This window comes from Populus trichocarpa, chromosome 1, assembly GCF_000002775.5.
Source record: "Populus trichocarpa isolate Nisqually-1 chromosome 1, P.trichocarpa_v4.1, whole genome shotgun sequence".
NCBI lineage: Eukaryota > Viridiplantae > Streptophyta > Magnoliopsida > Malpighiales > Salicaceae > Populus > Populus trichocarpa.
This window is the reverse complement of record NC_037285.2, coordinates 12,011,784-12,033,903: the sequence shown is the minus strand read 5'-3', so window position 1 is coordinate 12,033,903 and position 22,120 is coordinate 12,011,784. Positions and strand designations below refer to the sequence as shown.

General features: G+C 34.2%; 3 protein-coding genes and 4 non-coding genes across 12 annotated transcripts; 2 read left to right on the top strand and 5 right to left on the bottom strand.

The window, feature by feature from the left end:
- Positions 1–704: 704 nt before the first annotated feature.
- On the top strand, positions 705–7,636 carry LOC18094202 (type I inositol polyphosphate 5-phosphatase 2). 4 transcript variants are annotated; one of them, XM_024584737.2, is made up of 13 exons: positions 706–980; positions 1,057–1,179; positions 1,635–1,769; positions 1,879–1,981; positions 2,070–2,162; positions 2,709–2,796; positions 2,883–2,987; positions 3,752–4,607; positions 5,090–5,274; positions 5,929–6,037; positions 6,577–6,725; positions 6,935–7,151; positions 7,246–7,636. In XM_024584737.2, the coding sequence occupies exons 3-12, from the start codon at positions 1,740–1,742 to the stop codon at positions 7,125–7,127; spliced, it is 1,911 nt and encodes a 636-aa protein (XP_024440505.1). In that variant the 5' UTR covers positions 706–980; positions 1,057–1,179; positions 1,635–1,739; the 3' UTR covers positions 7,128–7,151; positions 7,246–7,636. The 4 variants fall into 4 exon arrangements, with proteins under 4 accessions (XP_024440515.1, XP_024440505.1, XP_024440494.1 ...); XM_024584747.2 differs by lacking the exon at positions 1,057–1,179 and having other exon boundaries at positions 705–980; positions 7,278–7,636; XM_024584726.2 differs by lacking the exon at positions 1,057–1,179.
- LOC18094201 (peroxidase 20) lies at positions 7,376–10,334 on the top strand. Of its 2 annotated transcripts, XM_052455861.1 has the most exons (5): positions 7,376–7,512; positions 7,687–7,857; positions 9,052–9,243; positions 9,483–9,648; positions 9,780–10,334. In XM_052455861.1, the coding sequence occupies exons 3-5, from the start codon at positions 9,091–9,093 to the stop codon at positions 10,199–10,201; spliced, it is 741 nt and encodes a 246-aa protein (XP_052311821.1). In that variant the 5' UTR covers positions 7,376–7,512; positions 7,687–7,857; positions 9,052–9,090; the 3' UTR covers positions 10,202–10,334. The 2 variants fall into 2 exon arrangements, with proteins under 2 accessions (XP_052311821.1, XP_006368439.2); XM_006368377.3 differs by lacking the exons at positions 7,376–7,512; positions 7,687–7,857 and adding an exon at positions 8,193–8,811.
- A 2,846-nt stretch (positions 10,335–13,180) lies between these two features.
- LOC112326354 (small nucleolar RNA Z101) lies at positions 13,181–13,267 on the bottom strand. Its single transcript, XR_002979990.1, has one exon. It is a non-coding gene; the product is annotated as a small nucleolar RNA Z101 (small nucleolar RNA).
- A 235-nt stretch (positions 13,268–13,502) lies between these two features.
- Positions 13,503–13,592, bottom strand: LOC112326353 (small nucleolar RNA Z101). Its single transcript, XR_002979989.1, has one exon. It is a non-coding gene; the product is annotated as a small nucleolar RNA Z101 (small nucleolar RNA).
- Positions 13,593–13,733: 141 nt separating this feature from the next.
- Positions 13,734–13,821, bottom strand: LOC112326361 (small nucleolar RNA snoR14). Its single transcript, XR_002979997.1, has one exon. It is a non-coding gene; the product is annotated as a small nucleolar RNA snoR14 (small nucleolar RNA).
- Positions 13,822–13,872: 51 nt separating this feature from the next.
- LOC112326357 (small nucleolar RNA U61) lies at positions 13,873–13,960 on the bottom strand. Its single transcript, XR_002979993.1, has one exon. It is a non-coding gene; the product is annotated as a small nucleolar RNA U61 (small nucleolar RNA).
- A 3,246-nt stretch (positions 13,961–17,206) lies between these two features.
- On the bottom strand, positions 17,207–21,442 carry LOC18094200 (ribose-phosphate pyrophosphokinase 1). 2 transcript variants are annotated; one of them, XM_024603031.2, is made up of 8 exons: positions 21,156–21,442; positions 20,234–20,407; positions 19,587–19,835; positions 19,030–19,173; positions 18,775–18,942; positions 18,310–18,379; positions 18,061–18,142; positions 17,207–17,587 (listed from the first exon to the last, which is right to left on the bottom strand). In XM_024603031.2, exons 1-8 carry the CDS (start codon positions 21,300–21,302, stop codon positions 17,407–17,409), a joined length of 1,215 nt encoding a protein of 404 aa, XP_024458799.2. In that variant the 5' UTR covers positions 21,303–21,442; the 3' UTR covers positions 17,207–17,406. The 2 variants fall into 2 exon arrangements, with proteins under 2 accessions (XP_024458799.2, XP_052311806.1); XM_052455846.1 differs by lacking the exon at positions 21,156–21,442 and adding an exon at positions 20,516–20,598.
- Between the last annotated feature and the right edge of the window lie 678 nt (positions 21,443–22,120).

Sequence of the window (22,120 nt, the reverse complement as noted above, 5' to 3'; positions counted from 1 at the left end):
GATATATTAATGTTAAAATAAAATTTTAAAAATAAAAAAAATATTATTTAGATATATTTTTAAATAAAAAATATTTTAAAAAACAATCACTAAAACAATACCAAACAAACACTAAATCTTTTTCAAATCCAACCATGAAATCGCCATCTATATTAACCCAGAGAAGGAAAAGTTTTTTTAAAAGTAAAGTGCTGCCACGATAGCTTCTCGATCATGAACTTTCTATATATATATATATATATATATATTTTTTTTTTTTGTTGGATATAAAGTATTTGAAAGTGTATTAATATAACAACGGTTGCTTTTTAAAAAAAATATAGCTTAAAAATATATTAAAATTATTTTTAATATCAGTATTTTAAAATGATCAAGAATACATAAAAAAAAATTAATTTAATACAATACCAAACGACGGATTAATGTACCTGATACATGTGTATGGTTAATCGAAGTATAGGAGACTCTGATAGAACACTACCTTTTGACTTATTATAAAAATCTGAGTTTCCCTATGAGTGAAGGAAAGTCTTTATCAACCTCAACCATAGACTCCTTATATGTATTAGCATTACCCTAAAAGAAAAAGAAAAAGAAAAAGAAAAAAACAGTTGGAGGTTTTAATAATAGTTGAAAGTTGAAAAACATGGGAGAGCGCTTCATCTTCACATATAGTGCGCTGAACCCATCTTTCGTTGTCCACTTTTGCATCAGTTCAAGGGTCATTTCTCTTACACATGACATCTGTGTCTCTAAATATCATGCAATATAAAAAACTTTAAAAATAAAAAGAATCACTGTCCTACCAATGAGTCACAGTTGTCCTTTGAATGAAATCTTTTCTTAATTACTTGTGGATTATCTGTTTGACATAAAACTCTATATTTTAGTGTCAACCCCCACTTTTTTGGCTATTAAAATATTTGCATGTTTGAGGCTGTCTTGTTCTGGTGCGTTTCAAATCTAGGCTGTGACTGGAGGTATGCTCAGTTTTGTTTATGTATTGAGCCTAATTTGCTTGTTCACTATTAATTTATAGTCACTCCTCTTGATCAGCTTTCGTTCATAAACTTTATTGGATTGATGTGGGCCGGGGCTCACACCTTGATTTGGATTTTATGATGTGATTAAGGATCAGTGATTTGAATGATGGAAAATTCCCAGTTGGATTTCCTCCAGGTTTGATTAGGATCTGGGGGCAATGTGTATTTCTTTTATGCTTTGTTTAACTGTCACTTTAGTGGCGTACTTGCCTGTACGCTTGCAATTGTAATGGCAGTAACATCAATTGATTTCAAGTGTGTTTTGTAGCACTGTATTGTTAAAGGAGAAAGTGACCTTTCGATATTCATAGAACTTGATTTTAGATATGTTGAATTTTCTATAATATCATGCTGGGATGTTTTGGTATCAGAAAATCTAAGACGTGTCCGTGGACCATTGAATTATTCTTATTTGGCAAGTTGAGATTGTGGATTGCTGTTAAATATGTCCACACTTTTTCTGTCCTTTCTGTTTGCTCCTAGTATGAATCTTTTTTTTTTTTTTGTGATTGGCATCACAAGAAGCCTAACCTCAGGCCTTGTTGTTTTATAATGGTCTTTAAATCATTTATTTTAATGCTAATCTCCTAGGATGGTGACAATCCCACGCCTGTTCCTGTTCCCTTTTGAAGGTCTTGTTTTTCTTCGAAAGTCTGCTATATAAATTGTTTTGCAAATCTTTGTTCTTGATTCAGAATGAGGACCAGGAGAGGGAAGCGAGCTGAGGTATGCTTAAATGCTCCTTGCCTTGGCACTGCTTGTATTTCTTTTTTTTTTTTTTTTCTTTAGATGGTTCTGCATGTTGTTTATTTTGGAGAGTTGCATTTGGTTGCAGCCTTTCTGGCCTTCACTTGTGATGAAGAAATGGTTGAACATAAAGCCCAAGGTTTATGACTTTAGTGAAGATGAATACACTGAAACTGAGAGTGAAGATGACGGTATGGTTTTAGTGTTTACTTGTCATCATTCTTTATTAATTACTCTAACTACTACGTGCTTGATCATGTTCTGTCAATTTTTATACAGCGTCCCCTGTTAAAGATGAAAGAGTTAATGTGAATGAGGATCATGCAAATAGGACACAGGGGAACCCATATGTGTTTCAGAGTCGAATTTCAGGCAACAATCCTTTTCTTTGTCTGTTATTGAGCCTCCTTTTGTCATTTTCAATGCATTCAAGCTTAATAGCATATGTTGTCTCTTGAATGTATCACTCGGTCCTATTGCCTGTCACCAGTTTCCCTTTTCATTAGGATTTTCAGAAATTTGAGCTACCCCAAGAGTAAAATTTCGAGGTTTACTTACAAAAGATTAAGCTTTCGAAGTATTTGTAATTGTGGGTCAGAAATTTGAGCTATACTGGCCATTCAAAGTCTCTTAACATTCTGCAACTCTCATCTCAGTGATGTTGCTTTTCTTTTCTTTCTTGTGTGTGAGCAAGGCACTTTTTGTGATTTAAGATTCTGTTGCAACTTGTTATTGACAATTTGGTTTCTTGAATTTGGAAGAAAGCTGTTTTGTTATGGTTCTGCTGAAACATAAAGAAATAGTTGATCATATGCTTCCTAGTGGACTTGCAAATTATGGAAAGATCATTTTATCTCATCTGATTACATACAAGGCCAGTTTGTGATCATCTGTTGTTTTGATGTTTAATTGATCCAGATGCACCTTCCAAGGGCTATCCATCAAGACATAAGCGAGGGAAATCTGAAACTCTGCGTCTTCAATACATAAATATGAAGGATGTGAGGTTGGCTGTAATCTGCTTATTCTTTGAATATTAGGCTAAGGATTTTAATTATTAAGAATACAGTGTTAAACATTTGGTTATTGTAGGGTGACAATAGGTACTTGGAATGTTGCTGGAAGACTTCCATACGAGGATCTTGATATTGATGATTGGCTTTGTACAGAAGAACCAGCAGACATTTACATCATTGGGTAAGTATTTCATTGCTTTGTTTTCTCGTCTTGATGACTGGACTTGTTGTAAGAATTTATATGTACACATATCCAATGCTTTGTTTTGTATCCGGAAATCTTTACAATCATTCTCTCTGTGTCTTCATGCATGCATATGCCCTACTTTGTTTGCGAATGTGATTGCTTCTGTGTTCTCTGATCTGTTTGATTGCAATGTTCAGAAAATCTTTGGATCTATTTGTTAAGAAATCCTGCAGAGGATTTTCCTTGTAGAGAATCAGATTATAAGTACATAACTAACAAGGCTGACTTTATTTCTTGTTATGGTCTAGCCCTCAAAGAATCTGGCATCAATTGGTCAACTATGCACCCCAGAGTAAGGAACTGATTGGAAATCTAAAGCTTTAATTGAATCATCTGCCATCCAAGCAGCATCTGGTTGTCATTTGTTTCTAGAGCATACACATGAAAAACTTAAGAAAAAATATGCCAATAACTCATTCTGTATTTCTGGGATTTGCTGTTTCTCAGCAAGTGGATGGCAGCTGGAAATCAGAGGGCCAGTTTTACATCTTGTGGCCCACACCTGATCAGTTCCTCAACCAGAATTATCCCAAAAAACCCACCCTAATAATTATCAGACCCCGGCTGCTTGGGTCCAGAATGTACAGTTTTAGAAGCTACTCCAAAAGCAGACATCCATTCCTATAATATTCTATGTGCTTGTTAACATTTGTATACAATGGATTTTAGCATTCTTTTTATTTTTTGTCCTTGAACAGTTTCCAAGAGGTGGTCCCTCTGAATGCTGGGAATGTTCTGGGAGCAGAGAGTAACAGACCAATTACAAAATGGGAGGAAATCATTAGAAGGACTCTGAACAAATCGCTACAACCTGAAAGAAAATACAAATGTTATAGCGCCCCTCCCTCACCAGTATCAAGAACTTCTTTAGTTGCTGATGAACTTGCAGATGAGGTCGATTCTCTACCATTAGAGATGATAAATGAGGAATATATAGAAGCTACTGATGGTTGTGAATCTAACATACTGGAGTTTGGCAAAGCAATTGGTATAGGAAAGAATTTGCACTTAAAGAGAGTATATGGAAGTGATTTTGAAAGTAGATTAGCCTGGCCTGAACATTCATTGGCTGCCACCCCACAAGAAGTTATCCCTTCCAATTCCAAGTTACGGAGAGTATCGAGCAGTTCTGCAAGAATAGGCTTCAGTTGGACAGAGAATCCTTCATTATTTAGTCCTCAGAATATTGCTCTGAACAGGAGTGGACTGAAAAGATCTCACCACAGTTTTGGAAATTTAGGCTCAATGTGGTTGGAGCAACAACGGAGGCACAAGGTTCCTGAAGTCCCTGAAGTTATTGATTCTTTCTCCGAGGTCTCTGATTGGTTATCTGAAGCAGAGGATGACACTTTCTTAGAAGTACCAAGCGATCAATGTTACAGTGAAATCATCAAAGATAATGGCAAGCCACTCACTAAGTATGTGCGAATTGTTAGCAAGCAAATGGTAGGAATATATGTATCAATTTGGGTGCGCAAGAGGTTGAGGAGACATATAAACAATTTGGAGGTCTCTCCTGTTGGAGTTGGTCTTATGGGCTATATGGGAAACAAGGTACTGCCTGTTCATCCATTTTCTTTGTTCATCACAATAGTCGACAAATATGTTTTATTTCTACTTGCATTTATATGAAGTATTAGACTTTTTCACTAGGATATTTTTGTGCAACTCAAGTATGTAGACAAAAGGACCACAAAATAGAAAAGAGAACTAATAAAGCAGTGTCATAATTGTACAACATGCTAGTTGTAATTCCAATCGTTGCAGCGGTGCAACACATCAGGTTGCATCATGCTATGGAGGCTACTGTCTTAATTTTACTATAATTGGGAGTAAATGTTTTAAACATTGTTACCTTTTGTATGTTAGATGGGATGAGATCAGCGCCTCCATATTGTGATGCAATGCTGGGGGATGTTTTCATGCTGAAGAGTATTGCATGGAACATAGAGAAGATAACATTTGCATATTGATCATAGTTGAACATGCTTGCCTTAGCTTTGCCAGCATCTTATTAGAGGCTGCTGCTGATGCAGGGATCTGTTTCCGTTAGCATGTCTCTTTTCCAGTCAAGGCTGTGCTTTGTTTGTTCTCATCTGACCTCAGGTCAGAAAGATGGGGCTGAACAAAGGCGTAATGCTGATGTCTATGAAATTATACGACGTACCCATTTCTCATCTGTCACGGACGCCAATCAACCACAGACAATTCCATCTCATGAGTAAGCAACCTTTTGATATTAAACTTCAATATGCACTATGTTTCATGACTTTGCTTTTTTATTGTATTTCCAAATAATACTTCAGCAGAGAATACTGAATTGCTCAAGTACTAAGCATCTTTATGCTAATTCATTCCATTAATAAATTTGTGTGATGCATGTCTAGATGCTGTGTGTTATTCATAGCACTCAGCAGGCATCTTGTCTTCTCATGGATTATCTTTCCTAGCTGGTTACAATATGGTTGTCTTGAGCTCCCTACTCATGCTCAATAGTTTTCATGATTTGCCTAGGAAATTAAACTGGTTGGAGTAACCTAGGAATTCAATGTATATTCCCGTTTTATAATCATAGTGTGATTTCATTGAGAAACCTAGTTCCTGGAAATAAATAACTCAACTGCACCGGAGTGCTATACTTGCGCCTTTTCTGGTCCTTGTGTAGGTATCAAGACATTTACTTACAAGAACAGAAAATGCACACATGAGTTGTTTCAGCGTAAATTTTCTTAAAGTTATCATGTGATGACAAATACGTGTTGATTTATGATAGTTACTGGATGTGTTATCAATGACTTCAAATCCCTTTTCCTTTTGTGACTGTTCTCTATAATTTTCCTGGTCAATGTATTTATAATTGGGTGCTTCTGTACAGTCATATATTCTGGTTTGGGGATTTGAATTATCGTCTCAATATGTTGGACACAGAGGTCAGGAAGCTTGTTGCTCTGAAGAAATGGGATCAACTTATCAACAGTGATCAGGTGAGACTCATAAACAATCAAGTTTCCACTGCCTTCTGGAATTGTTTCAGCCTCTTTAATCAGTGACACATTTTTTTTCCTGAGAAGCATGTTGTTCTAAGATCTAGATATAATGTGGATCATAAGAGAGTGATTTAAATTTCATCCTTCCTATAATAACAATGACAAAACTCACCAAATCACCTGACGAGGAAACTATTGCTTTCGGAATTATTGGATCTGTAACTGTAAATGTTCTAATAGAAGATTTATATTAGAGTTTTGAAAGATGGTACAGGGCTTAACTTTGAAGGAGACATTTGTAGTATTCTAACTGGTTAAGTTTTCTGGATAGATTTAAACCAACTGTGATCAAACATGTCAGGAATAGCTTCCTCACACATTGATTTGTACTTTTAGAAGTGATAGCTTTCTCACGTTTGAGTAATGTAATGGTTTGCACTTTCTGCAAATAATGCTCTCTATTTTCTTCTAAGCAGCATCTTGCTTGCTTTTTTTATTTTTTGGAGGAACTGTTAAAGATTCATCTTGTTTGGCAGCTAAGCAAAGAACTTCGCAGTGGGCATGTATTTGAAGGATGGAAAGAGGGAGTGATAAGCTTTCCACCAACTTACAAATATGAAATAAACTCTGATAGATATGTTGGGGAGAACCCTAAAGAAGGCGAGAAGAAGAGATCTCCGGCATGGTAAGTACAGGTTATTTTGAAATAGCAGTTTGCCTTTGTTTTCTTATTTCCTAGAATCATAGTAAGGAAAAAGAGATTGGTAGGAAGAAATCCAAGATTTCTGGTAAAAAAATTTTCCTTTTCTCTTAGTTTGGATGGTTCGAAAAGTAAATCAATCTAACATTTGAATGATCATGGTCACCTAACTATGTAGTTAACATCATATGCAGGTGTGATCGAATACTTTGGTTTGGAAAAGGTATAAAACAACTTTCTTACAAGCAGTCAGAATTAAGGCTCTCGGATCATCGACCAGTCAGTTCAATGTTCCTGGTTGAAGTTGAAGTCTTTGATCATCGAAAGCTGCAAAAAGCACTCAATGTCAATAGTGCGGCAGTGCATCCTGAGATTTTCCCCGATTAATGAGGGAATTATAGTAGATAGAAGGTAACTATATAATGGTTTGTAGGATTGGTACTGATTTACATGAGAGTTTTAAGGCTTAATTGTGACCATGCTGGTTTTTTGTTTTCCTTGGAAGGTATGCTAACTTTGCTGTCATATTCTTTCAAGCTGGGAGTTGCTGATCAATCTAACAAGCTGAAGATATAAATAAACTTCGATTTCATTGGAACACCAACAATGATGAGCCTATATTATACATGCAAGAAACACAAAAGCTTTTTTGAATTTTTTGAAGATGATAGCAGGAACAGACGTGGTTGTCTGGGTCTTGCTTGTTAGGAATGGAACATGGAGAGCTGAAATGATGGGGGTTTTCCCCCCCTTTTTCTAGAGAACCTCCAAAGTATATCCTCTTAGTTTGGTTCGTTGGTAATGTACATTAAACTGTAAAAATTAGGTGTTCTGTATTTTGCAATTGAAATTTTGGAGTCGGTCAGATTAATACATGACAAAACTTACGATCGCAATTTCTTTTGTTCTTGTTTTTCTCTTCCTTTCTGTTTTATTCTGAAAGCAGAATACCACTGAGACAACAGTTTAAAGAACAAATCTCATTAAATTTCAAGCTCGCTCAAATTATGCAAGGCTGGGATGTCAGCAACACAGCAATTCATCTGTTAATTGAATGTCCAAGTTAGCTCAAATTTTGGCAAAACAAAGTTGAGTGAAGCATTCAAGACAAAGACAGGTAATTCTGGATCATTTATTTTCTGTCTCTCGTTCGTGTCAGATTGTTAAATTTCTTTCGTGATGCACAGTTATATCCTTGAGAAAAAAACATGGCCTCCCCAATGTAGAGTGAAGTCAGTCAACCGAGTGATCCAGAATCAAATCTTTGCCTTACATCAGATCAGGGATGAGAAAGAGGGAGGGTATGTTAAGCAGTCCAATATCAAATGGACTTTCTGATGAAGCCACCATTTAAAACACAATAATAAACAAACACCTGTTCCTCTATATCTTAATTAATGATGCAAAATGATAGTCATCAACAACCTCATTAAATTTTATTCTGATAAAGCGTATCGTAATTGAAAAAAAGCTACTACTATTTTACAAGAATTAAATATTGTCTCTAGAAAATGAAAGCATGCGATGCTCGATTAAATTAAAAAGGTTAGCCTTGACATGGCCAATGTATTCCTTCAAGAAAGTAATCACGTCCCAGAGGAAAACAAAGCTATTAAGTTAGGTTGAATTAGTTGTATCAACTTTGACTTGGGAGATAGCAAAAGAATCCCGTTACTACTTTATTAGGATAAAGTTGGTTTGAAAACATTAGAAGGAACATGGAGAACGGTACAAGGAAACGTCATTATCACCTGAGCTTGTTCCTATAAGTAGGAAATGTTGGCCCAACATTAAGCAATCTTAAACCAAACCATCTTTCTGGTGCGTGGTTGTCATGTCATGTGATTTCTCAAGGAATCCCTTTACAATGGTCTTTATCACTTTACTGGTTTTGGTCTTGCAAAGCTTGTCGACCTTTGGTGATGAACAACTTTTAGTCCGTGACTATTACAAGGAAACATGCCCTATGGTTGAAGAGATTGTTAGGTATAATCTTCAGTTTGCCGTGCTTAAAAATCCAAGAATGGCCGCCTCTCTGCTTCGCTTGCATTTTCATGATTGCTTCGTTATGGTCAGGCCTCTCGTTTTCTCTAATTCTGTGTCTGTGTTTCCTCGTAATGAATATTGCACCCCCTTTTCTTGCTGTTTTTCTTTTCGGAAAAATAAATAAATAAAGAATTGCTAGAGAACTGAATACTACTTGCTAACAGATAATTCTCATTAATTTTGTAGCATCATCATTCTTTCTATCACAAATTCACAATTCCAAGTCTTAAATTCACCAATCCTGATTGGTTCTGGTATTAATCAGGGATGCGATGCATCGGTTCTTCTAGACAGCTATGGAGGCATGGTCAGTGAAAAGCAGGCAGGGCCTAACGTGAACTCATTGCGTGGATTCGAAGTCATTGATAGGATCAAGTATCAATTGGAAGAAGCATGCCCTCTCATAGTCTCATGTGCTGATATCTTAGCCATTGCTGCTCGTGATGCTGTTGCAGTGGTAAATGTGCATATATATATATATATATATATATATATATATATATATATATATACACCTCTCTCTTTCTGCCTCTCATCTCACTACTGTCTCATTATATATAAGCTCCATTACAAGGTGGCTTCAATAACATAAATGTTAAGAAAGCTGGTAATGTCGTATGTCAAATGATTAATTCCTTGATGACATTTGGGATCAAGTAATACATGTAGTTTCTAATTTTCCTTTTACTTTGGAAGAGAGGTGGCCCAGGTTGGGAGGTTTATCTAGGCAGAAAGGACTCCCTCAAGGCAAGTTTTGATGGTGCCAATCAGTTTATACCCGCACCAAATTCCTCTCTGGAGACTCTCATTGCCAATTTTAAACAACATGGTCTTGACATAGGAGACTTGGTTGCTTTATCAGGTTAAATCCACAACATTATCTCATGTAAATAATTACTTATTTATTTATAAATCTTTTAAAAAACACCACTAAACACATAGGTTGTAATGACATATAGTGCTTGCCCATATATAAGCGTCTTGGTTTCACAGGTAGCCACACGATGGGAAAGGCAAGATGCTTAAGCTTTAGGCAACAAATACACGATGAGAGTGCTGAAGAACATTACGATAAATACAAGAGATACACCCCCTTTCGAAGAATCCTACGGTCCATATGTCCAAAAACAGGAAAAGACAATCAATTGGCTCCGCTTGATTTTGAAACCCCGGCTAGATTTGACAACCACTATTTCCTCAACATTCTTGAGGGAAGAGGGTTGCTGGGGTCCGATAACGTGTTGGTGACGGAAGATCATGAGGGGGAGATAAGAAAGCAGGTGTGGGCTTATGCCTCTGATCAAAAGCTTTTCTTCGCATCGTTTGCCAATTCTATGATAAAGATGGGGAATATTAACGTACTTTATGGGAATGAAGGAGAGGTCAGGAAGAATTGTAGGTTTGTCAACACCTAACAAGCTTCTCATTCTGGACGAGTTAAATTGTGGATCTTGGTTACTTAATTTATGGACTATTGGATTACTTCTACTCCTCTGTGATTTGATTTGGAGATGTTTAATTATATGATTGTTGTTGCTCGATCTAGAATAGTTGAACAGCACTTTGGAGCGATATCACAATGATGTGTAGAGAGAGAGAGAGAGGGGAAATTTAAATCCAAAATGATTGCTTTTACGTGCACAAGATTTTGGCTTAGATTATTTATTTTAGAGACAAGAAATTATCAAATGGTGACGCCTCAAAGACTTAGGAACAGTACCTCTGATGGCCAAACTAAGATATAAACCCTACACAAAAGAGAAGGAGAAGATGTTGGATTTTTAAAATAGATGAATCTGAATTAAAAACGCATTGATAAACAGGGACTGAATTAATTTACTCTTAAGAATATGATCCTGAGAGAAGTGCAGTCTCAAAAATGGAGAAGGGTTACAGAATTGCAGTCCATATACAGAGACCATTATTTAGATAGAAACCAGCAAATGCATCCCTTACCTCCCACCATGAATTCTCCATATCATAAATGAAGGTTTTCCGATCAATTTCAGGCATTGATACACTATATTCTTCTCATGAATAATATTACAACGCTTATTCTAATAAATAAGAGTCGGTCAGAAGTTCCATATAATAATGGAATTCGCGCCACTTAAAGGCCATGCCATTCTAAACAAAGATAATTGTTCTTTCATTCCTGGTTCGGTCAAGAGCATGGATAATTAATACGATTCGCTATCTTGCCTGTTTGCATAATTCCTTAGTAGGCAATCGATTTTTTCAAAGTAATATTAAAATAGTGGATATCCAGCTGCTGCAGGCGTCTTGCCCGGCAACCTTCGTGCATGGCGTGCATCTCTGTGGACTCTGCTTACCACACTTGAACTCAACGTGCTTGTATCTAAACAATACACGCATAGACCTGTTTTTTACCTGTAACTATCTTCATCCACACCCTAAACATATATTTTCAGTGAAAATAAAGCAAAACGTTAGCATATTGAACACCTGATATATAAGATATGGAGCAGTACTGATCATGCAAGATAATCTTAATATGCTAAGCATATAAATGCAATGGAATATTAATTGGATATATACCTCAATATTGATTAACTATTGAAGCGATTGTTCAAACAAAAATTTGTTGTAAAAAATAAAGAGTTCTAATACATATATGTCAAGCTTTATGATTAATGCGTGTGGATAGAAGGCACAGTATTTTTATTGTTAATCTTTTTTTTGCCAGACTAGAGATACTTTATATATAACTTAACTTTTACACTTCTATCCATTATAGATTGCTTCACTCACTACTAAAATTCAATGGACTCTAAACCTAAATTATTATTTAATTTAAAATCTACATGACATATATGAGCCACCTAAATAATATTTTTCTGCAACTGACGGATTTATGACTTGGTGGTTGTATGAACAAGAGCCTCCTTGGACAAGTATTCATCAGAACTTCAAAGAGCTGCCCTATCTTCGCTGAGATCGATGGCCGTGAACTTGGGAGTTGATTCAGACGAGCCTGCAAAACTATATAAATAAGATGTACAAGGGATAAGAATGAATTATCACCCACCTTGTGAGCAGGCAAAAAAGGTGATGCGTCTCACACAACGCTCTCTGATGCAACTGGATTGACCTTGTTACGTCAAGAAAGTGAAGTGCAGGGTTCACAAATCAAGAAAAATGGTAAATGGTTGCCATGTTATATAAATGAATAATTTGCACTCTAATAGGTCATTTGAGAGCAGATAACGATGAATGAGGAATATGAGATCATAGAGGCACAGAGCTGTTGTGAACCTAGAAAAAGAATGACTTTCAGTCCAATTATGGAGTCCATGGCAGGACCTTTGCCAGAACTTGCTAAGGAGAAGGGTGCGGAATACATTAGGCTTGTTATTACAAGCAAACTTGATGGTAGAGGCTTGGGTCACATGAAATTGGGGGAGTAAAATAGTTTTGCAAGATAAATTTTATTTAGAAACTCTGCTTTCCGGTGATAGATAGGGTCGCTCGAGGCCTTCCCAGCTTCATTCCATTCAGTTCTAAAACCAAGAAATTTCTTTTAGTACAAAAATTATGCAAAGGAAAACCCTAAACCTGGGACAACACTCTTGATCTACTAGTCAGTTTTTCTTGAGGTAGCTTCAAACCCTAAACTGCTTTGGACGTCTTCTGTTTGACATGATGGACCTTTGCATACTCTCGCTTAAAAATTAAAGAGCTGCAGAGCATCTCATGTAACAAGACATCATTTCTACAACATTATAAATGGTACAAAATCGCTTCCAAGTCCAAGTATTTTCAAGTTTAATATGTTTCACATTTTCAAATTAATACAAATCATGCAAAGGGATAGCTCAGATCACACTTCTACCAAACATAATCACCATCTTCTACTGGGATTCTGAAATACAATGCGCTTCTGCTTTCAATCTTCTACTCCTCCCAGTCAATTCAGAAGCCAACAGTTCACATGTGGTCACTCCAGCACCAGGCTCTTTTTTTTTTTTGGTTCTCTTAACTTCAGCACCATGCCATCTCATGATTTGAAGATTGCTTCTAATAACATGTTCAGTTTAGCCCATGCCCGGCATTATTAACTGCATAATGACATTTATACTTGCAATCACGCTCCAACAAGCTTGAGGAATTATATAGTAATCAGAACCTGTCCGTATGAACATTACAGTGCAGCTTTGCCCTAATTAATTAACATTCTAACCTCATTTTTAACCCTCATGATTAACCATAAGAACAATAAAATTGTTGATACAATATGATTGTACAATTTGGCAGCTCCAATTCAGTGGTGGTGGAAACAACCAGTTTCTCGCAATGGGTACACACTGATTCATCAAAGCAATAAAGCATAATAAATCAAATGACAACGGAAGAATCGACATGAACAAGATACACAAGGGCATTAGGTCTCCAAGGTGTTACAGCATCAACGATATTCAGATGAAAATTACTCATTAAAACACATGATGCATCTGCCCCCAAATAAAGAAAAGCTTCATTACACAAATTGACAATAAATAAAAACCTGCCAAGAACTCGAAACTCTAAAATCACCTAATTAAGACCCGTTTAGTTTTGTGGTAAAGATAGTTTTTTGAAAATATTTTAAAATAATATTTTTATTTTTTCAAATTGATCCTCGTATATATTAAAAACCAACTGATAACATCTAAATGTCGTTCAGAAGTTTGAGAAGAAATAAAAGGTAAGTGAAGAGAAAGGCATCAGGTCTCCAAGGTGTATAGCATCAAGAAAAATTCAGACGCAAATTACCCATTAAAACATGAGATTCATCATATGCCCCAAAACAAGGAACTACAGAAACAAAAACATGACAAGACTCCAACTTTAGTCTCTCACAAAACAAAACCCATTGTTATACAAACAATGTAGAAGTCTATCAAGATAAATATGAGGTGGTTATTGAGATTATTAAAAAGATTGAAAGCGATCAGAACCTGTCGGGATTCAAGATAACATCACACAGTTACTAAGTCAGTGGATTGACAGACATGAATTTCTATCTTCACCTCGCTTTCTATCATCAACAAATCAAAAACACATATGTATATATACACAAAAGGTTAAGCTCAGAACTTCTTAGAGGTTTGTGCAGCCGTCAAAGACGACCTCATCTGAGATCGTCTCCGGAACACAGAATTTCATCACAGCATGATTTTTAAAAACTACGAAATAAAAAACACAGATAGAATGAGGAGCAGAAAAACGTGGAGCTTTCAAAAAGGACAGCAAAGAAATATAGAGATCTAATTGACATTGGAAAGTGAAATAGTGCTGAAGGAAAAACAGCGACGGGGTAGTGGTTGGGGGATATAGTGAGTATATTTATAGATAGCTGAAGAAGCCGAAAACAAAAGGAAAGGCAAACCCTAATTCCTCATGTCACGTGACAGTACGTGACTAAATTATATGTAAACTCAATTATTATAAATTATAAAAAACATCAAAAGAATTGTGGTCATATAATAAACATTAACCGCACTTTTTTTCTTGGTTCTTTTACTGGCATTTAATAATTATAATTTGATTTTGTAAAATTAATTTTTTTTTAAAATGTTTGAAATTATGGACACGCGAGTTAATGTGAGATAAAAAATATTTAAAAAAATGATAAAAATAAAATATAAAGGAAAGAAAAAATCCACTTTGGGCCATATTATTTTCATTTTTATTTATTTACAATTTAATCATTTCACATTAAATTATTTAAGATTATATTTTGTTTTGATTGATTTTATAAGAACTTATAGTGATGTTAAAAATATATTTCGAGTAGAGTTACCATTTAATTTGACAAAACAAAATTTAATTTTATTAATTTAAACAATGAAAACTTTAGAAATTTAATTTCAAACTAAAATAAATATTTGATTTTTTTTTCAAGAAATAACATTTTTATTCAGTTTTCATATTAATTTTTTGTTGAAATCAACATAATTATTATTGTTTATTAACACATATAGTTTTTGATTTAATTTTATTAATTTAAATAATAAAAATTTTAGAAATTCAATTTCAAACTGAAAAAAATATTTGATTTTTTTTTTTAAGAAATAACATTTTTTTTCAGTTTTCATATTTTTTTTTTGTTGAAATCAACATAATTATTATTATTTATTAATACATATAGTTTTTGATTTATTTTATTAAATGCATGTATAACCTTTTAGTTTGCATTTTAAAATTTTGGTAAAAAAACATTAACAAAGCTCGCATCCTTTATTTATGTTAAGAAAAAATATTTCACCCAGTTGCGTGGCACAATGAATCAAACTAGTTTATTCACCAAATAAAACTGGTAAAATAAAATGTAAATGGAAACCTCAATTTAATCCTTTAACTATATACTTTATCTTTAACTATAAATTTCATTTATTTTCTCTCGATTTTTCTAATATTTCTTAATTAGATCCAACAACATTTTCGTCCAAAAAGAATTTCAAATTGATATTTTGTATGTAACTTTTTGGTCAATTTTTCCTTAAATCAACACCATTTCAATATATAACCAGACCTCATGCTAGTGTGCTGCCGCAATCTTGTGGCATGCTTGTGCGTTGTTGTAGACTTATAAAAAAAGCATAAAAAAATTATACGGAGAAAAACTGTTGCAATCTATAATGTTTTAAAGAAAAAATTACAAAAATAATTTTAGAAAAAAAACATAAAAAAAACAAAAGGAAAAAAAACCATGCAGGGAAACACTGTAGCAATCTATAGTGTTTCATGTTGAAATATACAATTATAATTCTCAACCAGTTCAATATTAAAAAAATAAAATTCACAAAGACAATTTTGAAAATACTCATAACAAAAAAAAAATATAGGGAATGACTGTAGCAATCCACAATGTTTTAAAGAAAAAAAATACAAAACAAAATTCTCAACCAGCTTAATATTAAAAAAATAGAAGCAACAAAGATAATTTTGAAAAAAATTATATAAAAATAAATTATAAAAATAAAAGAAAAGGAAAAAAGATCCATGTAAAGAAATACTATAACAATCCACAATTTTTTGTAAGGAAAACTACGGTTGTAATTCTCAACCAACTCAATATTAAAAAAATAAAATCGACAAAGATAATTTTGAAGAAAATCATAAAAAAAACATAAAAACCATGTGAGGAAACATTGTAGCAATCCAAAATATTTTAAAGAAAAAAAACTACAAAGTTAAATTCCTAACCATCTCAATATTAAAAAAATAAATTCAACAAAGATAATTTAAAAAAAAAAACATTTGAAAAAAATACTGTAGCAAAGCAAAAATTATATGGAGAAACACTGTAACAATCGACAATATTTCAAAGAAAAAAACTATAAAACTAAACTCTCAACCAGTTTAATAGTCAAAAAATAAAATTGACAAATATAATTTTAAAAATAAAATAAAAATGAAAAAAAGAAGAAGATAATTTTGGGAAAAAAAATGAAAAACAAAAAAAAAACATGTGGGGAAAGCTACAGTACTTTCTCGTGTGATTTAGAGTATTGTTAATAAATATACAAAATAGGCTCAAATTATCAAATATTTTTTTTTTGATAAAACAATGCAGAAAATGTATAGAATTAAAGTGATAAAATAAGAATGGATATGTAGATTTGGGATTAAATTTAGATCTCCCCAAATGGAACCCATTAGTTTATTTGCTTTTGCTTCATCCACAATAAAATAGGAATGACACCAATAACATGTTAAATATCTTCGAGTTTGCATGTGTGTCAATTGAAACTAAATCATTATTCGTACAATACATTTTTAAAAAAATTATTTCAATATTAACTTCAAAAAATAAATTTAAAGAACAAAAAAAAAAACCTTTAATCATCAACAAAATCCCTTAGGATTGCACCATAGCTTGCGTCTTCGTAACTTTTTGCTCAGATTGTTGAAGACTGTTTCAGCTTATAATCAGCGGGACAATAGAGTATATGGGATGGATTACGTATTTTTATGTTCATGGCCTCTCTCCTCTTTCATCATATTTCGGATGATAATGCTATTACGAACAAAAATACTAAAACCATTAAAAGCACCCAAAAGAAATAGAAGAAAATTAAAAAAAGCATGAAATTTTGCACATATAACATACTCCCAATTTATATTAGATGCAAACATCCATAAAACTAGAAGCATGGAATAGACTTGGTTGCTTATCCTGGATTTTTTTCTTCCTGTAATCCTTTCAAACCATTTTTTTGCCCGAAACCCAGCAATTCTAAGAATTTCTTAGCAGAAGCCCACGGAATTATCCATTCTTTCTATTGAATCCCAGTTGACATGGACAAGTTTTTTAACGACCAAAAACAATAAATACATTCACAAATTCATGAAAAGAGTACAGCTAGAAGACCTGAATAAATCCAAATCTATGTTAGAAGGCTTAAGAACAAGAATTAGCCAAAATCTATGTATTTATTAAATGAGACTAATGTAGAGGTTCGTATGCACGACAACCAAAATTTTGCCTGCAAACATCATAAAAAATACACATCCCATGTATTGATTTTCTTGTACTATGAAAGATTTTATCGCCATCTTGCCAGGGAATCCCTGTTTGAGCTAAAAGGGTCTACCACCAATGGATATTCCTTCGCTATTGAAAAATGCTACTTACAGAACAGTCATCATGAACACGCCAAATTGTCTCGCCCAACAGACTTGCTACAGAAAGCACAGTCAACTGGGGGAAGTGGTTCTTCTCCGCCACTGGAATTGTGTTTGTAATGATCACCTCTTGAAACAGGCCACTCGACAACCTCTCAATTGCAGGAGGACTTCCAAGGAAAAGGGTAAAAATGTCAACACAAATATGAATGAGATGATCAGTGTAGATAGTGAGTTCCGACTTTCCAAAACAACATAGAGCCATGCCGGAAACCACAATGTAAAAACTAATGTGATTTTTTAAAATACAGGATGCTAAGTCCATACAAATCCAGAACTTTGAGCTGGAAAATCAAAAAGTTTTCTTGCAAGTTGACATCTTGAAATAAAATGCTGCAAGGCACACAGAAAAGGAAGAGGAAAAAAATCACTGCTGTCTTGAACATTTCACTTGGGACATTAAACTAACAGTACCTATCTAGTGGATTGAACATTTTGTACTTAATGAACAGTCAAAAATTTATGCTTATGATACGTTTCTCTAGGTAAACCAAGAAGCTGCACTTAGTTATATGTGGGAAAAGTAGAAATTATTATACACACCATGAAGAAGTTAATCAGATATTGTAAATGAACTGAGTACCTGAAAACAGCATGAGTGCAGCATGCATAAACTTCTCTGGCCCCCTCTTCATGTAAGAGAGCCGCTCCTTTTGCAATTGTACCTACAGCGTATAATCAATTGTTTTGGTTAAATATTAATAAATTTTAAAAGGAATTGGATACAATCATCTACAAAAACTTTTTTTGAAAAATCACCAAATCATAAACCAAGTAAAATTGCACTTGTCCCCTTTGTCTTGGATTGGAATTTGACATCAAGATTACTCACCAGCAGTGTCAATCATGTCATCTACCATAACTGCTACCTTTCCTTTGACGTCACCGATAAGGTTCATAACCTGCAGCATCAGATTAATCATAGTTTTGAGATTGTGAAGATAACAAACCAAAAAAACTAATGAAACAGAGGGAACTTCCCTTACTAGTTATTGCGCTTAAACAAAAGAATCTAAACTCTACAATAGGCCACACTCAATATCTGCTAATGAAATTGGCATTTAAAAGAGAAGCATGTACATGCAGTTAGAAAATGTCATAGCTAATAAGGGAAGTAGCAGAATTAATAGATAGTCTTTCAAGTGAGATAGCGAAGTTGAAAACTTTATTTGGATGCAAAGATAATAATAATAATAAAATTAAAATAAACAGCTTACCTAATAGTGTAGTGCAGGAATCAAGATATAAATAAAGAAAATACTGTCAGCACTCAGCAGTGACTTGGTCAGGAGATTACCTCAGCAACATTGTGTCCATGACGCCTTTTGTCCACTATAGCTAAAGGAGCATCCGACAGTTTTTTTGCAAAAGCCCGTGCTCTTGCAACTCCACCAACATCAGGTGAAACCACTACCAAATCACTGGAATAAATTGTCTTGCTTGCAAGATAATCCAGAATCACAGGCTAGAGTCACAGAAGAAGTAGTGAAAAAGAAGTTGGTGAAAATTTGGATAAGTAAAGGTCAACAACTAAAAACTATAGAGTAATTACCTGACCATACACATGGTCCACAGGAATATCGAAGTAACCCATAGATTGCCCTGAATGAAGATCACAGGCAAGAATGCGGTTTGCACCTGCTTCTGTGATAATGTTTGCAACAAGTTTGGCTGCAATGGATTCACGACCTTGAGTCTGCCCAAAAAAACAAAGGTAAATGCATACACAAGAAGAATATCATAGTTTAATTCTTACATAGTCATGATAAAACAATTAAAGGCACCAATCATACCAAATGTTGCCTACAACCAAATTCAAACTGTATTGAAGTAGAGCACAAACATGAAACAGATGTGTTCGAAACCTAAACCCATCCTTGAGATAATGATGTTCCATTTTATACAGACAACTTATCTAGCATCGATTTTTTCTTCTTGAAAGAAAGGCAATTGCAGTACTTGCTCATCTTACCAGGTTGATGCATTACTGGTGTGAACACTTAAATAGCAGCCCGTCAAATAGTTAATTTACATGACCAAGCTTTTGCGAGAATTCCTGGTAATGATTGGAAATATTGCTCTTTATGTAAACCAAACCATAAAACTTGCCTTTCGATCTGCTCTGGCATATCCAAAGTATGGGATCACAGCAGTGATGTTCTTGGCTGATGCTCTCCGACAAGCATCAATCATTATCAGAAGTTCCATGAGATTCTCATTTGCTGGAGGACAGGTGGGCTGCAGTAGAAAAACATCGCATCCTCTAACACTCTCTTGCAGCTGAACATATATTTCCCCATCTGCAAATCGCTTTATGTTGATCTTTCCCAGTTCTAGGCCCATATACCTAGCAATTTCCTGGGGATGAATGACAAACCGTTACCAGGTAGGAATTCCAATCGCATAGAAAACCATGTCACTTAAGAAATATATTTTTTCAGAGTTTCTCGGAGTATCTAACCAAACCACACATCAAATAACACCAAAAAGAATCTCAATTTGATTTTGGAGAATAATCTTTTAATAAAAGGCAAAGAGGGAAATGACAGCTTTACACATGAAGAACTAAATCCAATGAACATCTTACAAGATTCCAGCACAGGGAGTAACATTTATTACGATTTATAACATGATGAGATTTTTATACAAGCAAAGTCTTAGTATTCCACCAGTTTTACCAACAGAAGTAACCACCAATAATAAAGCAATATAAATATAATTCTTCTGTGCATGACTATCTAGAACTAAATAGTTACCTGAGATAGAGAAGGATTTGCTGTGCCAGAAAACAGCTTCAGCCTGATATTATTTCTGCTAACAGTTTTCTCCACTCGATCAGATTCCAAGAACTTAGGCAAGGTCCGATCGTTAAGGACAGGAATAGTAGGCTTCCCGTTCCCAAAATTCAATGGTTCAGAAATATCGCATTTCTGGAACAATAATAAATAACTTAGAATCAGTAAGAAACACAACTTCGCAACTCCTTTGTCATCCTCCACAAAGACACTTTACGTGCACATTTGCTACAAAGCTACTACCATAAAACATAATTTACTTCCCATCTCCTAGTGCTCTGTCTGCAGAAAGCAATAAGAAATCAATATGAGCTATGTATAGCTAAGGATTTACCCTTTCCCTTTTTCCCCCTTATCCAATAATGGAGCTAGTTTTCACGAAATATCTAAAAGAAACAGGGCCCAGATGATAAACATGTCATTAATCTGAACAAATAAAAAATAATCCAAATTCAATTATTAAATTAGAAAAAAAATAAACAAAAAACAGGCGAAAAAGTAAACACGTGCAAAAAAACAAATAAAATAGTATCATTATGAATTTCAACAGGATGAAACGGTCTCTCTCTGTTTCATTAATTTTACCAGCTAAGAGGATGGCAATGAGTGCTCACTGATCGCATTTTTGCTATACATGTACCCTACCCACTACCCATGAAATAAAAAGATTAGATATACTTATTTTATCAATACAGTTTCGAGCATCCATTATAGGAATACTGTTTATTATTCATTGAAACATAAAATAAAAGAGTAGTACACGTTAAAGCATGTATATCTTATATTTAATTAAAAAATAGATAGGTTTTATATATACATATACAAACACTTAAGAAAATAGAAAACAAAAGAGTGATGTTTTTTTATTATTATCTGCGCTTACAATGGTGTTCATAGGAGAAATCCGAGTGCGAGGGCCATTGAAACTCATACTTATATGTGCAAAAGAGCGACGAGACAGAGACGAGGAGGACATAAAAAACGAGGCCGTTTGGGTAGGAGATGATTGCACAGCCAATGAAGAAGCCATTTTCTTTTGTTTTCACAATTTAGGGGTTAGGGATTGGCTTAGCTTTTATTTGAAAAAATAATTTAGAATGGCGAAGGGGGGGAGAACGCCCTTTGAAATAGATGGAGTAGGGGGGCTGTCTTTCTCACTTTCATCCCGTGTTTACATTATTTGCTATTTAATTTAATTTAATTATAGAAGGTAGAGAGGCGACAGATTCACAAGCGTAAACGACACCCCGGTTTTTCCTTGCTTATATATACATGTATGTATTTAAAATTAATTGAACCTGGACTTTTGAAATAATCATGATTCATTTATTACTATTATTATAATGTCAAAAATGGTTGCCGAACGTGGATTTCGGAGGAGGTGAGTCAGTGAGTCAAAATCATAGAGTGGAAAAAGGTTTTGTTTGCCACGTTGATGGTACTCTTAATGCTGCCACGTGTGAAGGGGACAAAATCGAAGAGGAGTACTGTGACAAAACGTTATTAACGTGGAAAGTTAGGGAACCAATTAATGATCAGTTTTATGAAATTCAATTTAACGTTATAGTCACTGAGTGTTAAGTGAAAAGAAAGAAACTCGCACAAAAATAGAAGGAGAGAGAAACCGGTCGGTCGGGCACATTCCGTCTATAAAAAACCTAATCCTCGTGCCAAAGAATTTTTCTTGCATAAATTTTTTTTTATTTTTTTTAGTGTTTTCAAAATAATTTTTTTATTTTTTTCTTTGTTTTAAATTAATATTTTTTTTTATATTTTCAAATCATTTTGATGTGCTGATATCAAAAATAATTTTTAAAAAATAAAAAATATTATTTTGATGCATTTCCG